This window comes from Gossypium arboreum, chromosome 3 (assembly GCF_025698485.1).
Source record: "Gossypium arboreum isolate Shixiya-1 chromosome 3, ASM2569848v2, whole genome shotgun sequence".
NCBI classification, from domain to species: domain Eukaryota; kingdom Viridiplantae; phylum Streptophyta; class Magnoliopsida; order Malvales; family Malvaceae; genus Gossypium; species Gossypium arboreum.
This window is the reverse complement of record NC_069072.1, coordinates 4,737,699-4,755,018: the sequence shown is the minus strand read 5'-3', so window position 1 is coordinate 4,755,018 and position 17,320 is coordinate 4,737,699. Positions and strand designations below refer to the sequence as shown.

Sequence of the window (17,320 nt, the reverse complement as noted above, 5' to 3'; positions counted from 1 at the left end):
TTGGTTATTAAATTATTAAACCATATTTTTATATACAGTAAGTTATCATCGTCTTCTGTGTTTTTTTCTTTTTTTTTTATACGATAAATCCATAGATTTGGGAAAGTATTTAGTATAATTTTGTAAAATTTATAGACTTCACGAGTAAGATTAAGAGTTTAACAAATATCTTATAAGGTGTAGTAAAATATAAAAAAAATACATGTCAATTTTGTAAAGTTGTTCGTTAATATTTCGTAATTTAATACGTCAAATTAAGCTCTTTAAAACACTTTACGAACTTATTCTTAAGCAATTTAAATATTTTTTTCTATATTTTTGTTAATTTTTTGCTTTAACCATGGCAAACTTAACAATATGTTTGAATTGATGTAGGGAAACGACAATGGTCTGACCACGAGGAAAACAATATTCAATGTGTGTATCGCAACACTGATGCTATGAAAGTCGTGTTCCTTTACGAGGGTGCAAAACTTCAACGAGAAATTAACCTAGAGCCAATTGTCAAAAAAGTCGAGACACCAAGCCTTCAAAGTCATGAGATCCCTGAAATTGATGGAAGTGAAGAAAGTGTGGTCAAAGCCAGTAATGCCACGACACCGAAAAGCCCCCATAACCACCAACTGTCAAAGATGTTGCGACACTGAAACCTAACAGGTGAAAAACTACAAAAGTAATCTTTTATTCAAGCAAACTTTAAGTCACTTTTCACTCCTTTATAAAGTTTTAAGGAAAGAACTTGTTAACTGAACATTTGAATTTATAAATTACTTTGAGTTGGATTTAGAAAAAAAAAATTGAATTTATTTATAGGAGTAGCTCATAGTTTGAACTATCGAAGGGAGAAGAATTTAAATAAACCTGTTAGAATTAAGTGACCCAAATTCTTATTTAAATAAAATACGATGGAAAATAAAATAAAAGTAAAATCCATATAGAACTAGACTTCTTTTATTTTATTTTAGAATAAGGTTTTAAACCTTATTAAACTCCATCTATTTTATATTGATTAGATAAGGTGTTTCAATCCTACTAGAATATGGCTTTGCAAGCCTATAAATAGACATAGTCTATTCCTCTTGTATTTGAGTAAAAATTTTTCGACATAGTGAATTTTCTTCTCCTCCTTGGTGGTTTTTTTCCGAAAGGGTTTCCACGTAAAATTTATGTGTTCTTTATTTTATTTATTTTATTCTATTTTATTTTTCACAAATTGGTATCGAGCTTAGGGTTATTCATCTCGATCACGGTAATGGCGTCTTTGAAGTATGAAATTCATTGTTGGATCGCAACACCGATTTGCGTTGTGGCAAATTAAGATGCAAGCGTTCTTGCAGATGGATCTAGAGGATGCCCTGCTAGGATAGATAAGATGCCTTCGACATTAACAGATGAAGAGAAGAAGCGTAAGGATCGAAGGCATTAACACAATTACATCTGCATTTGTCCAACGAAATTTTGCGGGATGTGATGAAAGAGAAAACCGCCACGCATTATGGAAGAGGCTAGAACAAATATGTATGTCGAAAACTCTAACAAGCAAGTTGCATATGAAGCGGCGTCTTTATGCTCATCGTTTGGAGGAAGGTGCGTCAGTACACGAACACTTAACAAAGGTGTTTAAAGAAATTCTCTCAAACTTGGAGGCCATGGAGGTTCAAGATGATAAGGAAGATCTAGGGTTGATTCTACTTTGTTCGTTGCCCCGTCTTATTCAACCTTTAGAGACACGATTTTATATAGCCGCGAGTCTCTCACAGTTGATGAGGTTTATGATTCTTTAACCTCGTATGATAAGATGAAGCATCTTGTGGTTAAACCCAACTCTCGGGAGAGGGTCTCATTGTTCGTGGGAGACAAGACCGGAATGTTGATGATGATCGTGGTAGAACACGAGAACGGAATCCTCGTGGTAAATCTAAGGGTAGATCGAAATCTTCAACAGAGGTAAAACTTGCAACTTCGCAAGAAGAAAGGGCACATTAAATCTGAGTGCTATAAGCTACAAAATAAGATTAAAAGGAGGCTGCGAATCAAAAGGGAAAACAAACGAAAATTCCGGTGAAGTGATGTTGTAGAAGACTACAGCGATGGTGAACTTCTAGTTGCTTCATCAATGATTCTAAAGTGAGCGAGTGGATACTTGATTCAGTCTGCACCTTCCACATGAGTCCCAATCGGGATTGGTTTACAACTTATGAAACAATGTCTGAAGGTGTTGTTTTGATGGGAAATAATGCTTCATGTAAAATCGCGGTGTTGGAACAATTAAAGTTAAGATGTTTGATGGAGTTGTCGAACACTTAGTGACGTCGGCATGTTCGAATTGAAAAGAAATTTAATTTCGTTGAGTACTCTTGATTCAAAAGTGCAGATACACAATGAAAGTGGGGTTTTAAAGATTTCAAAGGGTCCTTGTTGTGATGAAAGGGCAAAGAAAGATTGCCAAGTTATATGTTTCTGAGGTTCTCTCATATTCTTGGTGATGCATTGTCGCTTCCTCTTCCTTGTCGATGATGATATTACTAAACTTTGGCATATCGCCTAGGGCATATGAGTGAGAATGGCATGGCGAATTAAGCAAAGAGGACTTCTTAATGGGCAAGGAATTTGCAAACCGAATTTCGTGAGCACCTTGTGTTTTGGGAAGCAAAAGAGAGTTCGATTCACTAGAGGAATCCATAACACGAAGGAAACGTTGGAGTATATCCATTCGATCGTGGGGCGTCCAGTGCCTTCGAGAGGTGGAGCTAATTATATGCTAACATTTATTGATGATTTTTCCGAAAAGTTTGGGCGTTCTTCCCAAGCGAAAAGCGATGTGTTTTCCACATTTAAGTCTTGGAAAATTATGATTGAAAAGCAGACGGAAAAGCAGATAAAATACCTCCGCATGCATAAATGGCTTAGAGTTACATTACGATGAGTTTAATAGATTGTGCAAGTCGAAGGATCATGAGACACTTGACGATTCGTCATACTCCACAAAAAAGCGGCGTTGCGAGCGAATGAACAGAATGATCATGGAGAAGGTTCGATGTATGTTGTCAAATGCCAACTTACCAAGTCATTTTGGGCGACGACCTCTCTTGCATGTTTTTGATCAACCGATCTCCATCCGCTGCCATTGAGAAAAAGACTCCACAAGAGGTATGGTCCGTAATCCTCGCTAATTATTACGATTTAAAGATTTTTGGGTGTCCTGCGTATGCTCATGTTGATAATGGAAAATTGGAACCGAGATCCATTAAATGCGTTTTCTTGGTTATAAAGTGGTGTAAAAGGCTATAAGTTATGGTGTCTGAAAATAGAAAAGTTGTGATTAGCGAGATGTTGTTTTGATGAAACGCTATGCTACCTAACTTATCTCTTAAAGACTCTTCCAATAAAGAAAACCAAAAGCGGTGGAGCATCGATTAATACGAATCAACTCCTCAAGCCAAGACAAAAATTGAGAATAGAGTTGCTTCTTCACCGCAATACTCTATCACCAAAAACAGGACAAGAAGAGAAATTAAACCTCCAAAGAAGTATGCCGAGGTTGATCTAGTTGCTTATGCTTTAAATGTGGTGAAGATATAGATGCGAATCAAGAGCCATTTAATTATTCCGAGGCGATTAGTGTGAAGACTCGAGAAAAGTGGATGTTTGCTATGCAAGAGGAGATGGAATCACTCCACAAAAAGCAGAACATGGGATCTTGTAAAACTTCCTAAAGGTAAAAAGGTCATTCGTTGTAAATGGGTGTTTAAAAGAAAGAAGGGACTCAGGAGTTGAAGAACCCGGATATAAAGCAAGGCTTGTTGCAAAGGGTTCTGATCAAATTCCGAGTGGACTTCACAGATGTGTTCTCTCCGGTTGTTAAGCATAGTTCGATTCGAGCTTTGCTTGGTATTGTGGCTATGCATGATTTGGAGCTTGAGCGTTAGATGTAAAAGCGCATTTTGCATGGAGAACTTGAGGAAGATATTTACATGCAACAACCGAGGGTTTTATAGTCTCGAAAAAGAGGACTATGTTTGCTTGCTGAAAAAGTCCCTTTACGGTTTGAAACAATCACCAAGACAATGGTACAAGAGGTTTGATTCCTTTATGACTTCTCATGATTTCAAAAGAAGTAGTTTTGACATTGTGTCTACTTTAAGAAAAACAGTGATGGTTCATTTGTGTATCTACTTCTTTATGTTGATGACATGTTGATAGCGACAAAAGATAAAGAGAGATAAGAAAGGTTAAAGCCCAACTAAGTGAAGAATTTGAGATGAAAGATTTAGGACCAGAAAGAAGATACTTGGTATGGAGATTCTCGAGATAGAAAAGCAAGTAAATTGTACCTAAGTCGGAAGGGTACATTGAGAAAGTTCTTTGCGAGTTCAATATGCAGAGTGCTAAGCCTGTTAGTACTCCTTTAGCGACCATTTCGGACTTTCATCGGCCTTATCTCTGAATCGATAATGAGATTGAGTACATGTCACATGTTCCATACTCTAGTGCAGATGGGATCTCTCATGTATGCTATGGTTTGTTCACGTCCGATTTATCATATGCGATCGGTGCGATTAGCGGATACATGGCGAATCTGGTAAAGAACACTAAAAGCGATTCGATGGATTTTAAGATACTTACGAGGCACTACTAATGTTTGCTTACAGTTTGGAAGAACTAAAGATGGAGTTATAGGGTATGTTGATGCTGATTTTGCTTGGAGACCTTGATAGAAGAAGATCTCTCACGAGTTACGTCTTTACAATCGGAGGTTGTGCAATTAGTTGGAAAGCCACTTTGCAAACTACGATCGCTTTGTCTACCAACGGAAGCTGAGTACATGGCGATTCTTGAGGCTTGTAAAGAAGCTATTTGGTTGAAGGGACTATTTAGTGAACTCAATGAAGACCTTCAAATCAAGACAAGATTTTTGTGACAATCAGTGCCATCTTTCTTACAAAAGATCAAATGTTTCATGAGAGAACAAAACACATTGATATTCAAGATCATTTTGTTCGTGATATTATTGCTCGTGGTGATATTGTTGTGAGCAAAATTAGCACTCATGAAAATCCTGCAGATATGATGACTAAGTCACTTCCTATAACCAAGTTTGAGCATTGCTTAGACTTGGTTGGTGTTCATTGTTGAAGTTAAACCCTTAAGGGGTTTTTGGAAGAGGTGAAGAACTTGTTTATTGAAAGTTCGCGATGAAGAACTTGTTCATTGAGAATTTGTGTCAAGGTGGAGATTGTTAGAATTAAGTGACCCAAATTCTTATTTAAATAAAATACGATGGAAAATAAAATAAAAGTAAAATCCATATAGAACTAGACTTCTTTTATTTTATTTTAGAATAAGGTTTTAAACCTTATTAAACTCCATCTATTTTATATTGATTAGGATAAGGTGTTTCAATCCTACTAGAATATGGCTTTGCAAGCCTATAAATAGACATAGTCTATTCCTCTTGTATTTGAGTAAAAATTTTTCGACATAGTGAATTTTCTTCTCCTCTTCCGTGGTTTTTTCCGAAAGGGTTTCCACGTAAAATTTATGTGTTCTTTATTTTTATTTATTTTATTCTATTTTATTTTTCACAAAACCAATACTAGACAAATAATTCACAAGTCTAATCTAACCTTTTGTTCATATACATGCGTGGATGAATTAATAGAAAATGTCTCTCTTTTTTTTTTAATATTTGTGGAATTAAGCCATTTTTTTTAATATTTCTAGGATTAGGCTAATTTTTGAAAATGCGCTGAGTTAAATTTGTTTTTAGCGTGCTTTGTAGGAAAATGCACTGAGTTGGATGCATTTTTTACATAAGTTGCAAGAAAACGTTTCCATTTTGACGCGTTTTGCTGCTTTATCAGCAAAACACTTCTAGCTGGACAATTTTTTTCCTAATGGCTACCAACAACGGGCAAATTCCAACAACTACTTCCCCCACCCCATGATAATAAAAAAAAAGACCTATTTAAAGCCCCTCTATTCCTGTTTTTTTTTCCAATTCACTCTCAATTCTCTTTCAATTCTCTCTAAGTTCTTTCTCAATTCACTCTCAATTCTCTCAATTTTTATTAAAATTGTCTTAAGTTTTTTATTATTTAATTTTGTATTATGAAATGATCAATTCTCTTATTCGTTTAATGACAACCACATTTCGACCTTCCAATTGCAAATGGTAAGAAAATATTTATATTATTTTTAATCTAATTTAATTACATTATTAAGTTGTTATATTGAAATTTAAAATTTTGTATTTTTTTTTTATAATTAGGTGGAAGATCAGATTTTGGAGACATATATTCGCAATCTATCTGCTCCCTTCATCGACTTTAATCGTACCATACTTGGGAGATGCAGGATTCTTTCACGTGGCTCGTATGCTTAGGGGTGTAAATTGAATCCCACACTTGTCAGCGCGTTAGTGAATAAATGGAGACCCGGGACACACATATTTCATCTTTCATGCGAAAAATGTACAATCATATTGGAGGACGTGCAATTACAACTTGAGTGTACAACCCCTTAGCAAGTTCAGGGTTGAATGTCCCTTCACAGGTGGAGGTTGTAGGGAGTACATCATCCTTTCTTGTATAGTTGTCGGTACAACCAAAATCACCTGCGGATTGCCAATCGGTGAAACTTGATGACATAACCACTAACAGAGTGTCGTGCTGGGGTGTAAAAGTCTGGGTTACTGCCATACCCCGACTGTTGGACATTTTTTCTGTCGCGATAGAAATTTAGGGATGAAACCGATTAATGTTTTCCCATTGATGATTCCGGGATATCATAATGAGAGCTTTCTAACAAAGTCGTAAACCCACCACACAACCATGTCATTGGACTCCCAGCTTCCTCTTTTGTTCCAACCTTTCGAATTGGAACAGATATCAACCTCTGTTTGCCTTCACCTGTGTTGCCAAACTCCGCATATAACTTGAGTATTGCGCTTTTGACATCAAAAACTTCATATTTAACGGGGTCTGTCAACGCTAAAAAATCTATATTTCAAGGACGATAGTCTTATCCAGGTGGATCCAATGACTTTCTGCCTAATTCTTCTACGGAGTTTTGACAATTGTATGTTTGAGTTGAAAGCCAACCGTGCTATGTACACTGATGAAAAAATGCCTTCAACTTCGATGTCACGAACTGCACCGTTGTAATAAACAATAGAATTAACTCGTCTACTAATTTCTAACCAAATAGTTTGTTTCACATGTTTAAAACCAAACATTATGAAAAAAGAAAAAAAGAGTAGTAATTATCCATTAACAACAAAAATCGAAACTTACTTGATATAATCACATCTTTGCTAAAATTTTTGTCTTATGGAACGTCTTACGAATTTCACCTTCTTGTGTTTTTGTATGCTCAAATTTTCCTTATGGCGACACTAGCTAAACTACTATTCCATTTATACAACTTTTGCCTCAATAGCATGGCCTGCAAAAATATTATCCCAAGAATCCTAGGATATCTAAAGGATTCTAGCGTGAGGAAATGTTTCAGGGTGGGTTGATAATGGGAGAGTGAAAACGCTCCCAGCAAGGCACATTTTGAGTAACTTGATCGAAAGCGCCCCAACCGGACGTTTTTCAGTGAGATGTAAATTTCCTACTTAAATGTAAATTTAAATGATTTGACAAAAATTTAATATCAAAATATTTATTATAATAAAATTGATAATAAATTAATTAATACGAATATTTAAATTAAACATTAACAATAAATATTTCATTTATAAAAGAATAAACTTAATTTTCTTGATATTTATACTAGTCTTCTTTCCTAGAATAACAATTTTGCGTTGAATTTTTTTCTTTTAATTTTTAATGCTTTTATAAATTACTTTATTGTTAATTATTAAAATGAATGTTCGATTGATCTTTTCAATCTTCAAATCCTAAAATCAATATTGAATGACAAATTTCAATAGAAATCATTGGCAAAATTCAATCAAATTTAAAGTTTAATTGCAAAATTCAAACACATCAAAAGGAAGAGTATCAAATTTGTCCTTAATTTCAAATTACAATAAAAATATGAATTAAAATAAAATATTTTGACAAATTTTAATAATATCTACTTAATTTCTAATTTTAATAATATTTTGACTCGACTCATAAGCACCTCTAATCATAAAAAGAAAATTCTCGCATCAACTTTGGCATAAAACAATTAGGGTCATTTAGATTACAAAATATTATATTATCGATGAAATCTTATATTCTTTAATCACATGATCGTGTTTGGTTCAACAATATTACCTTTAGTTGATAATATAATATTATTAGCAATGCCAAATTTTAATAATATAGGGATAATCTTAATACCATATGTTTATGGATAATTATTTGATACACCACTAGTGGAGAGTTTTTCAGACTCCATCGGTAAAAATATAAAAATAATAATTACCTAAATAAATATAATACTTGTTAGACCTTTGATCCGTTTGTAAAATTTAAAAACTCTATTAATAATGTATCAAATAATTTTCTTACATTTAAGGTTTTCGATAATTTTATATTATTTATTAGGTAATTGTGAGTTTAATCCATTTTCATAAAAACAAAAATACTAAATATTAATGAATCAAATTCTATTTTTCTAATATTTTCTTTTAATTAACGTTTCAACTTTATTTATTTATTTATTATAAATGAGATTTGTCTACTACTATCATCATTAGTTGACAAAGTGTAATATTTATCTATTATATAATTACATTCCATCGATTATAGTATTTTAATTTTTACAAAATTGAAAATGATTCATTTACATTAGTATAAAATTCAAGTAATTTTATTTATTTTTGTAGTTTTTTTATAATTAATATTGTAACAATTCAATCGTTAAATTTACTAACATAGTTGAATTTGTCATGCGTGTAAAACTTTATCTTGATTTGATATCTCTATTATATAGATTCAAAATATTACCTTTATTAATATATATTTAATGATTGAAAATTTAAAATTAAATATGTAGATAGAGCGTTTTAATTTACCCCAAAAAAATTGATACAATATTTGGGATAGAGAATAGGGTAAAACACGATTTGAACCCATGCCAAACGAGTATCTAACAAGAGCTTCAAACATCGCTTCATACAAGTCAAAATTAATTTAATCAAAGTTTAACCTACATAATCTACATAAATATATAAAATATGATAGTCAAATTGCTAACATATCAATAAATGTTTTTATATTATCTTATATTCTATTAACTAAATAATAAAATTACTGATCGAGTCTTAGCTCGATTGATATTGATATTGTTATCCGTGAAAAAAACGTGATTTCAAGTGCATAAATCAAATAAGATAACTTGGCAGTTACGTAATCTAAACAAAGAGTAATCATATTACCAAACATAATCAAACATTTCTATAACCCAAACACCCCTTAAAAGGCTACTATCTTAGTTGTCAGAACAAAAGTTAAGTGGAAGATCTTCAAGTCATGAGCCGCTAAGTGAGCTCTAAAATGAAAGTACAAACAGCAGTAACCAAGATGTAGAGCTAAAAATAAGCCAGGGTGCCGGAAAAAATAGTACTTAAACTAATACAGTAGAACCTGGAAAGAAAGTTGATTAATGTTTCTGTTACTGTTGCTGTTAACCAGTTAGACAGTAACTCACGAGAAATCAATCTTTCTCTGAAAATTCCTTTTAGTTTTCCTTTATTTTCTCAGTATCCAAACATAATCCTTGACTCATTTATCAAGAATCTAACAAATCTGACCGAAAATTAGAACAAAAAAAACATTATGGTCTTGGTTTGTAAGTTCTACTGTAATGGTTATGGAAAGCTGTTTATGTTTACTCCTCAATGTTGAGTAGATGACCAAAATTTCTACAGTTTGGTACTAATAGAAAGAAAATATTGATTATACCTTGATCCAAAGCTGAGAATCAAAAAGAGATCATTACTCTGGACAAATGGCAGAAAACACTGGCAACCTCTTCTTTGTAGCAGGAGCATGGAGAACATTGTCGATGTATGCATCGATGTCCCCCTTTGATGGTGTTTGGCCAGGAAAGGATGGCAAGGTAACATCAATGCGATCATCTTGAGGTGACCAGTTGGACCCATTGGTGAAAGTGGTGGCACTCGTATCATGTCTGATGGTGGAGGTGGAGGTGGGGTTGATCTTGCTGGTTTTAGTGTTACGTTTCATCGTGAAGTTTGTATTCAAGCGGGTAATATCAGGTTGGACAGTGGAGAGGGAGTTGATGATTGTCTCTTCAGGCTTGATAGGAGTGCTGAAGCTTGGGCCTGTGTAACCAGGATTGGCAAATGAGTCCTTTTGGGTTATAAAAGCAGCCGTTTCAGTGACTGGATGCAAAAGGCGAGGTTTTGAGCTGTATGAGTCCGACACGGTGCTCGCGTATGACTTGTATATCTGTGCCTAAGCAACTCAGAGAGAAACGGGCAATGACCTTCTAGCATTTAAGTACACCAATGTTTTGGTATGGGAATATATCATCAGATACAATTTCTTGGATGCTAACCTCAGATTTGGTCCTGAAAGGCAAACAAGCGGGGCGTACCTCCTCCTTTCCATGTGCAAACTGCAAAAATAGTCAAGGCTTCTTCAGTAGATTAGTGAAATTGACACATTTCAAAAGGGTTCAAACAAGCATAAAACAGGGTGGTTAAAGTTGGATCAGATTATGAAAAGGCAGTTTTGGTTAAATAAAATAAAATCACTGGACTATAACATCTTCACTGGAAGAGGTTGGGAAGCAATGTAAATTGTACGGCAAGAACATGGCAATTGAAATTTGCCACACCTCGTGCTAGAAAAATGCGCCTCATATTCAGTTGGCATCTAATGAAATTAAAAGTTCCTAGTTCATGCCTACAAGCTAAAATTAAAAGTTCCTAGTTCATGCCTACAAGCTAACATTCACATTTACTATCTAAAACAATTGAATCGTTTTTCAACTAGTCAAATATTGACTTTTTGGTTTTTTCTCAATCCATTTCCAATTTTCTTGTCAAAAGAAAACTGGAGAAAGAGACCCATTAACCCAAAGTCAACAAATACAAAAAGACATATTGATTGGTCATTCACAATATCTCTCCGAAACAGGTGCCAAAAACAGATTCTTACAGCTCAAGTCCACTAAATCATCAAGTTAAATAGACAATGACACCAAAATAGAAGAGCTAAGACAAATCAGACCAAAATAAAATCTCCCTCTTATTCTTTTTCTTAAAATTGGTTTAAAGTGTCGATGCTCGAACTTTTTAAGTCGAAGATGCTACTTAAATCATCTACCTAATGGAATTATTAGCGAAACTAGAACCCTGATGCTTGCCAACAAGCAATCAACTGAACCTCCTTCATTTTGCAAAAGGTTCAGAAAACTAAACAAAGAATTAATGCAAAATATCATCATTTTAGTATCCAAGAAATAGCATAGGCGGAGTTTTATTATAACATTTACGTAATCATGAAATTTCAATCATATTAGACAATGCAGCAGAGAAATATACCTGACACTTGGATCCGTATCGGCAATGGCCAAACTCTTCCCAAGCCCTGCAAATCTCTGATTTGTAGTAACCAACACTTCCCGAAGACGACGAAGAACCAGATCCTACAATGTTACTATCAGAAGCAACAAGAACTTCGTCCATGACAAGCACATCTTTCTCCACCACCTTCAGTGGCGTCTTCTCCGACTGTGGTGAAACCGATGATCTGAAGCTGCTTTTCCTGGAGGAGCTGCTGTTGCCACAACTGGAGAGAGAATTGGAGCGTAGGTACTTTATGAGGTTCTCTGGTGATGAATAGTAGCTGCCACGGCTTCTTGCAGGAGTCATCAGCTTCGGAATGTTGCTGTTTTTTAGGACGTTGAGTTTGTTGTTTTCATTGTAGAACGAGTCCATTGAGTTCGAATTTCTGCATTTCGTATTAATCATCAATTACCAGCAAAAGAAAATGTGAATTACACTTGAAATTTAGATGCAAGGTTTAAGGATTTTAAATTAAGAACGGAGTTATTTTTCTGGTAATTTGTCTCTTTTATTTTAAAAGTTTTAATTCCCGCCAAAAAAGGTTAATGATCAGTTTTTTTAAGCAACACACTCGAATCAATGGTTAAAGTGAATCATACTTTTCGCTCGAAATTCAAATTTCTGAAAAGAGAAAAAAAAATATTTTGAAGGAAAATAATAACAGAGGAGAAAATTTTGACGAACATTGCATTATAAAATAGAAAAGGAGAAACAGATCAAACTGAAGGTGAGGAAAAGGATTCAAAGCAGAAAAAGTCATTGCAATTCAACCAATTCGATCGTAAACTAAAAAGTTGCAGGAAAACAATATATCAAAGAATTGCGCATTCAATTCAAATCTAAAAGTTGGAAGTCATTATATTAAATATATAACCTAATAAAAAGCATGAGAATCGAAAAAAGAAAATGGAGATAGAAATTCGAAGTGAAAATTTACCTAAAAAAGAGTGGCGTTAGAGAATTCAAAAGGTGAAAGGCGATGGTTGAATCTTCAGAAGTGAAAGTCAAAAAAACGAACCTGTTTCTCTCTACGTGTGTGTATATATACTGTTAGTGTTAGGAGAGGGAAAGATAGACAAAGAAGGGCGGCACCGAGTGAGCAAAATAAAAAGAGATTTAAGTTTGGCTGAAGCCTTTGCAATGCGGGCAAATAATAATATAACCAGATATATAGCCATCGGTCTATGACTATTACGACGTTATTAGAACACAACAGATTACAAAATCCATGCGTAACTGGTTCTATGCTGGGTTTCATCAATCAACACAAACCGTGTATATGTGTATCAAGTCTTTTGACGGCAACCAAATTTTAAGAATAATTTCAAGGAACAACAACAACCTAAAAAAACCAAACTAGATTTCTACATGATTTGACTTTAAATTCCATCAAAGGGGTTCTTTAGATTTCCACCAAGCAAGGACATGAGACCACCACCATGGACCCTACCCTCCGGAATTATGAAGTCAAAGCTCTTCTTATTGACAACGCCACCGATGTCCTTGCGGTCCCCATTTCTTCGTTCTTGCTTCTCAGCACTCAAGAAACTTGAGTAAGAGGATGAGGATTTCATAGATAAAGGAACCAATACCTGAGGTGGTATTAGTTGTTGCCTTTTCGCTGGTTTGTCGAGGGAATCAATACCATCAGAAATAACACTAGTGCCTGAGGATGAGTGATTGTTGTCCCAACAGCTTCTTGTGAATGTTGCTGCTACAAGCCCATGGAAGACTTCGGGTGCGATAAGCCCTCCCATGTTCGCCTGTCGCTCTTGTACCATATTGCTATGAGCAGCACATAGCCCATTACGGCCCCTTGCAAATTTCTCACATTTGCTCTCCCCCCAGGAGCATTTTTTACCTCCACCATGTGCCTTGCAGAAGTCTGTGCTTCCTTGGGCACTCTTGCCACAATTCTCAACCTTGCATCGCTTTCCACCACCATGTTTGACACAACAATCGGTACAACCTCGTGCACTCTTTGTACAGCCTGGCACAACACACCTCTTCCCACCACCATGCGCAACACAAAAGTTGGTGCCTCCATGCACACTCTTGGGACAAATGCCACCTCCATTGTAGAGGCAACGTTTGCCCCCACCGTGTCCTTTGCATAATGGTGTGCTCCCTTCGGCAGCTTTGGTACACCCTGCAAATATACAACGTTTTCCACCACCATGAGCCTTGTAAAACATAGTACTTCCCTGAGCACCCTTAGTACATCCCTGGAACTGGCAACGACGTCCACCACCATGAGAGATGCACAAACCAGCTTGTCCTTCTGCACTGTGCGTGCAACCTTCCACCTTACACCTCTTTCCCCCACCATGTCTGATGCAAAGCCCTGTTTTACCTCGTGCAGCCTTTTTGCACCCTCTAGGAAACCCACATCGTCTGCCTCCACCATGTGCTATGCAAAAATCTGTCTTCCCATCAGCACTTTTAGTGCAGCCCAAGTGTTGGCACCTCCTCCCTCCACCATGAGCCTTACAGTAGGCAGTGCGGCTCTCAGCACCTTTGTTACACCCTGGTTTTTGGCATCTTTGGCCGCCCCCATGACCAATACAAAGACCAGAAGCCCCTCTTGCTCCTTTTGAACAGCCAACAAACCTACATTTCTTCGAATTGCTTGCTTGATTATCTGAGGATGTTATAGTGGTGGTTTGCTCGGAGAGCGTGTCTACTGAGAAGTCAGTGTGAGAAGAGGGCTCACAACTTTGATGAAATTGATAACGAAGTGATTTATCCCCAAACTGAAAAAGTTTTTGTGCATGAACCAAACCTTTGCCACTATCCATTTTCGGAGCAAAAAGGAGTGCTGGCATAAAACCACCAGATTTCTTGGCCGAAGTAGAACCCTCATCAACAACAGGAATTGAAAGTCTACAATCCTCAGCAAGAACCTGGTGAGGCATACTAACATCAGTTTCTGTTGACAGAGGGCATTCCAACAGGCTCATACTTCCCTTTGTCCCACCAGAAAGGCCAAGTTTTAGGATTGAGTCATCCTCAAGTAACAAACCCTGGGTGGATAAAGCAACTGTTGATTTATTCTTATTAAGACCAACAATGTAATCATTATCCAAGTATACACTTGGAGTTGGGCCCAACCCCAAAACCAACATGCAGCCATCATCAGGTGCATTAGAAAGATCAGCATGTAGATCGTTTTGAGTAGTTCCAAATCTGGCCTTATTGCTTCCTCCGTGACCAAGAAAGTTCAGGCACAGGGTGGTATCACCAAATTTTTCATTTTTTGAGAGTTCTGATACATGAGAAAACTGCACATTCTTATTCAAATCCATAAGCTTAATTTCTAAAAGCTGCAAACTATAAGACTAAGGAACAAGAGGCCCACCTTAATGAAAAATCTTTAATACATGACTGGTATGGTATATATATCAAAAACAAATTAGGAAAATAAGAAATTCCGATGACGCTCCCCCTCCACTTACAAACCCTGATGTATCTTCTCGGTCCATCTTATAAAGCATCAACACAACAACACAAACCTCAACTTTGTGAAAGCTTAGTTGCCAGCGTATCTGACAACATCTCTAGGATAAAATCCTTTTATTAGAACATTCAAAGTGGATGCAAAGAGGTATCTGGAGCGTCTTGTGCTCCTTAACAACAAATACTTTGGATTCATTAACCCTAACAAGAATAAACAATCAAGGTAACACATTCAGATATTAATAAAAAGCCATTAAAGTGGATTCTAAGCTATAAAATATTCCTCTAAACTTGAATTTCCACACAATTAACTGAAATAATACAGCTGTGGGATTAACTATTTAGTAAAAGAAAAAACAGAACGAACTCTTTTTACTCTCTTTATCAATCTAACATGAAAAGATAACAAATATCATTAACAGATAGCTAAATTCCTTCTTAAATTTTTTAATATACCACCCAAACAACAAAACTACGAAAACATATCAGCTCAAAACCATGCATACATAGCGCAAAAAACCTAAACCTTAACGAAGTTTTATGAAACCATGTAAACAACAAAGTCATATGAAATACATAAGCAAACTTATCCTCAAAAAGAAAATTAGACAAACAGAATTGACAGCAAAAAAAATATTGAAATAAAATATGGAACTGTGAACTAATAACTAGTAAAAATATTAAACTTGATGGATATGAAAAGAAAATTCGTAGATATACCGTGAAGAATCCAAATTTAGAGAAAATATGGAGAAAACTGAAGGATCTGAGAAGTGGCTAAAGACATGTTAAACAGAGCTAAAGAATCTTTAAAATAGGGGAAAAAAAAGATCGTATCAAAAATAAAAGAAGAGAATTTTAACAAAGCGTGAAGGAGGAAGAAGATTAAAAGAAATATAGGAAGAGGAGAAACCGATAAATGATTTTTTTTTTTAAATAAAAGACGAAAAGAAAAAGTGGGTTGTTTATATAGGTTAAAATATGTCATCAGTCCCTATATTTTTCACAAATTTAAAATTTAATCCTCTATTTTTTAGATTTGAAATTTAGATTCAATTGTTAATGTTGTAATAAATTTAAGTTTAACAAAATAGTTTTAACACCGATAATAATTAGATAAATTTAGATTCAATTATTAACGCTGTAATGAACTTAAGTTTAACAAAATAATTTTAACACCGATAATAATTAAATATAAATTTTGAAATAGAAAAATAAAAGAATTAAATTTTTAAAAATAAAAATACATAAATTAAATTTTAAATTTACTAACCGTACAGGGACTTATAATATATTTTAACCTTTTATATAAATTGGCCGGTTGTAACGATTTTCTTTTTAAATTATTACATTTTGATTTTTAAACAAAAAAAAAATTGTTGGAAAACAGTTTAATGCCAAAATAGCCTCAATTGACAGTAAGGAAGCGACTGATAACAGCCTTGCAGGATCGAAACGCTTCCTAGTGGACAATGCATGTTTTTCCGTCGTTTTGAAAGTCTCTAGGTACGCTTATTATGGGACCGTCCTCAAAAGATTGTGGAGTGCAAAAACGTCAAGTGAAAGTGTGAATTTATTTTATTTATTTTTTTCATGGGAATTGTCTCCCCCCTCGGCCAGTGACGTGGTGTGCCCTTATCAAAGAAAGTTCCATAAACTGCCAAAATGTTCACTATGAATCGGCTTCGCTGCTCTATTCAACAGCTGCCCAGCCTCCGCTTGAGTTGGCCGAGTTCAGAAATTTTTTGATAATTTTAATATTTTTATCTTATTTTCTTTTCAAAAAATAAATGTCATTAATCCATGAAAGTCTGAAAGTTTCTAGTCAATGGATTTAAGTGTACCAAATTAAACAATTGCATAAATAAAGTGACAAAAATAGCCAGGGCCACATCAGCTACCAAAGCCAGGTACAAGTAGCCGGCTGTTGCTCTCGGCTGGGCACGAAACTCGACAGTTAATTGGCTGGATTCCCGAACTGATACACATGACTTCCAGTTATTGGTTCATGTGACAACTATTGAGGATTCGATGCGGTCCTTTAGGATCCACTGCTTTGCCGCAATTCAAGTGCGCGCATGTACATGCCTAGACTTATCATGAGTGGTGCTACCCAATTCAAATTTAAGAGAGATTAGATGAGATTAGATGAAAAATTAAGGTTTTAAAAATAAATTTAGATAAAAATTAAATCAGTTTAAAATATATTTAAAATATGGGTTAAGTTTAATTTTGAATATTTATAATTTGAGTTTGGTTTGATTAATTTTAAGTTTGTAATATTTTATATTTTATAATTTATAATATATAAAATTAAATCTATATTAA

General features: G+C 34.9%; 2 protein-coding genes across 3 annotated transcripts; both read right to left on the bottom strand.

Annotated features, from left to right (window-relative positions):
- Nucleotides 1-9,660: 9,660 nt before the first annotated feature.
- LOC108475042 (uncharacterized) lies at nt 9,661-12,570 on the bottom strand. Its single transcript, XM_053025432.1, has 4 exons — nt 12,474-12,570; nt 11,513-11,921; nt 10,522-10,581; nt 9,661-10,418 (listed from the first exon to the last, which is right to left on the bottom strand). Exons 2-4 carry the CDS (start codon nt 11,906-11,908, stop codon nt 9,936-9,938), a joined length of 939 nt encoding a protein of 312 aa, XP_052881392.1. The 5' UTR covers nt 11,909-11,921; nt 12,474-12,570; the 3' UTR covers nt 9,661-9,935.
- Nucleotides 12,571-12,657: 87 nt separating this feature from the next.
- On the bottom strand, nt 12,658-15,930 carry LOC108476281 (uncharacterized). 2 transcript variants are annotated; one of them, XM_017778447.2, is made up of 3 exons: nt 15,713-15,923; nt 14,895-15,193; nt 12,658-14,801 (listed from the first exon to the last, which is right to left on the bottom strand). In XM_017778447.2, exon 3 carries the CDS (start codon nt 14,659-14,661, stop codon nt 12,916-12,918), a length of 1,746 nt encoding a protein of 581 aa, XP_017633936.1. In that variant the 5' UTR covers nt 14,662-14,801; nt 14,895-15,193; nt 15,713-15,923; the 3' UTR covers nt 12,658-12,915. The 2 variants fall into 2 exon arrangements, with proteins under 2 accessions (XP_017633936.1, XP_017633935.1); XM_017778446.2 differs by having other exon boundaries at nt 12,658-15,193; nt 15,713-15,930.
- Nucleotides 15,931-17,320: the final 1,390 nt, after the last annotated feature.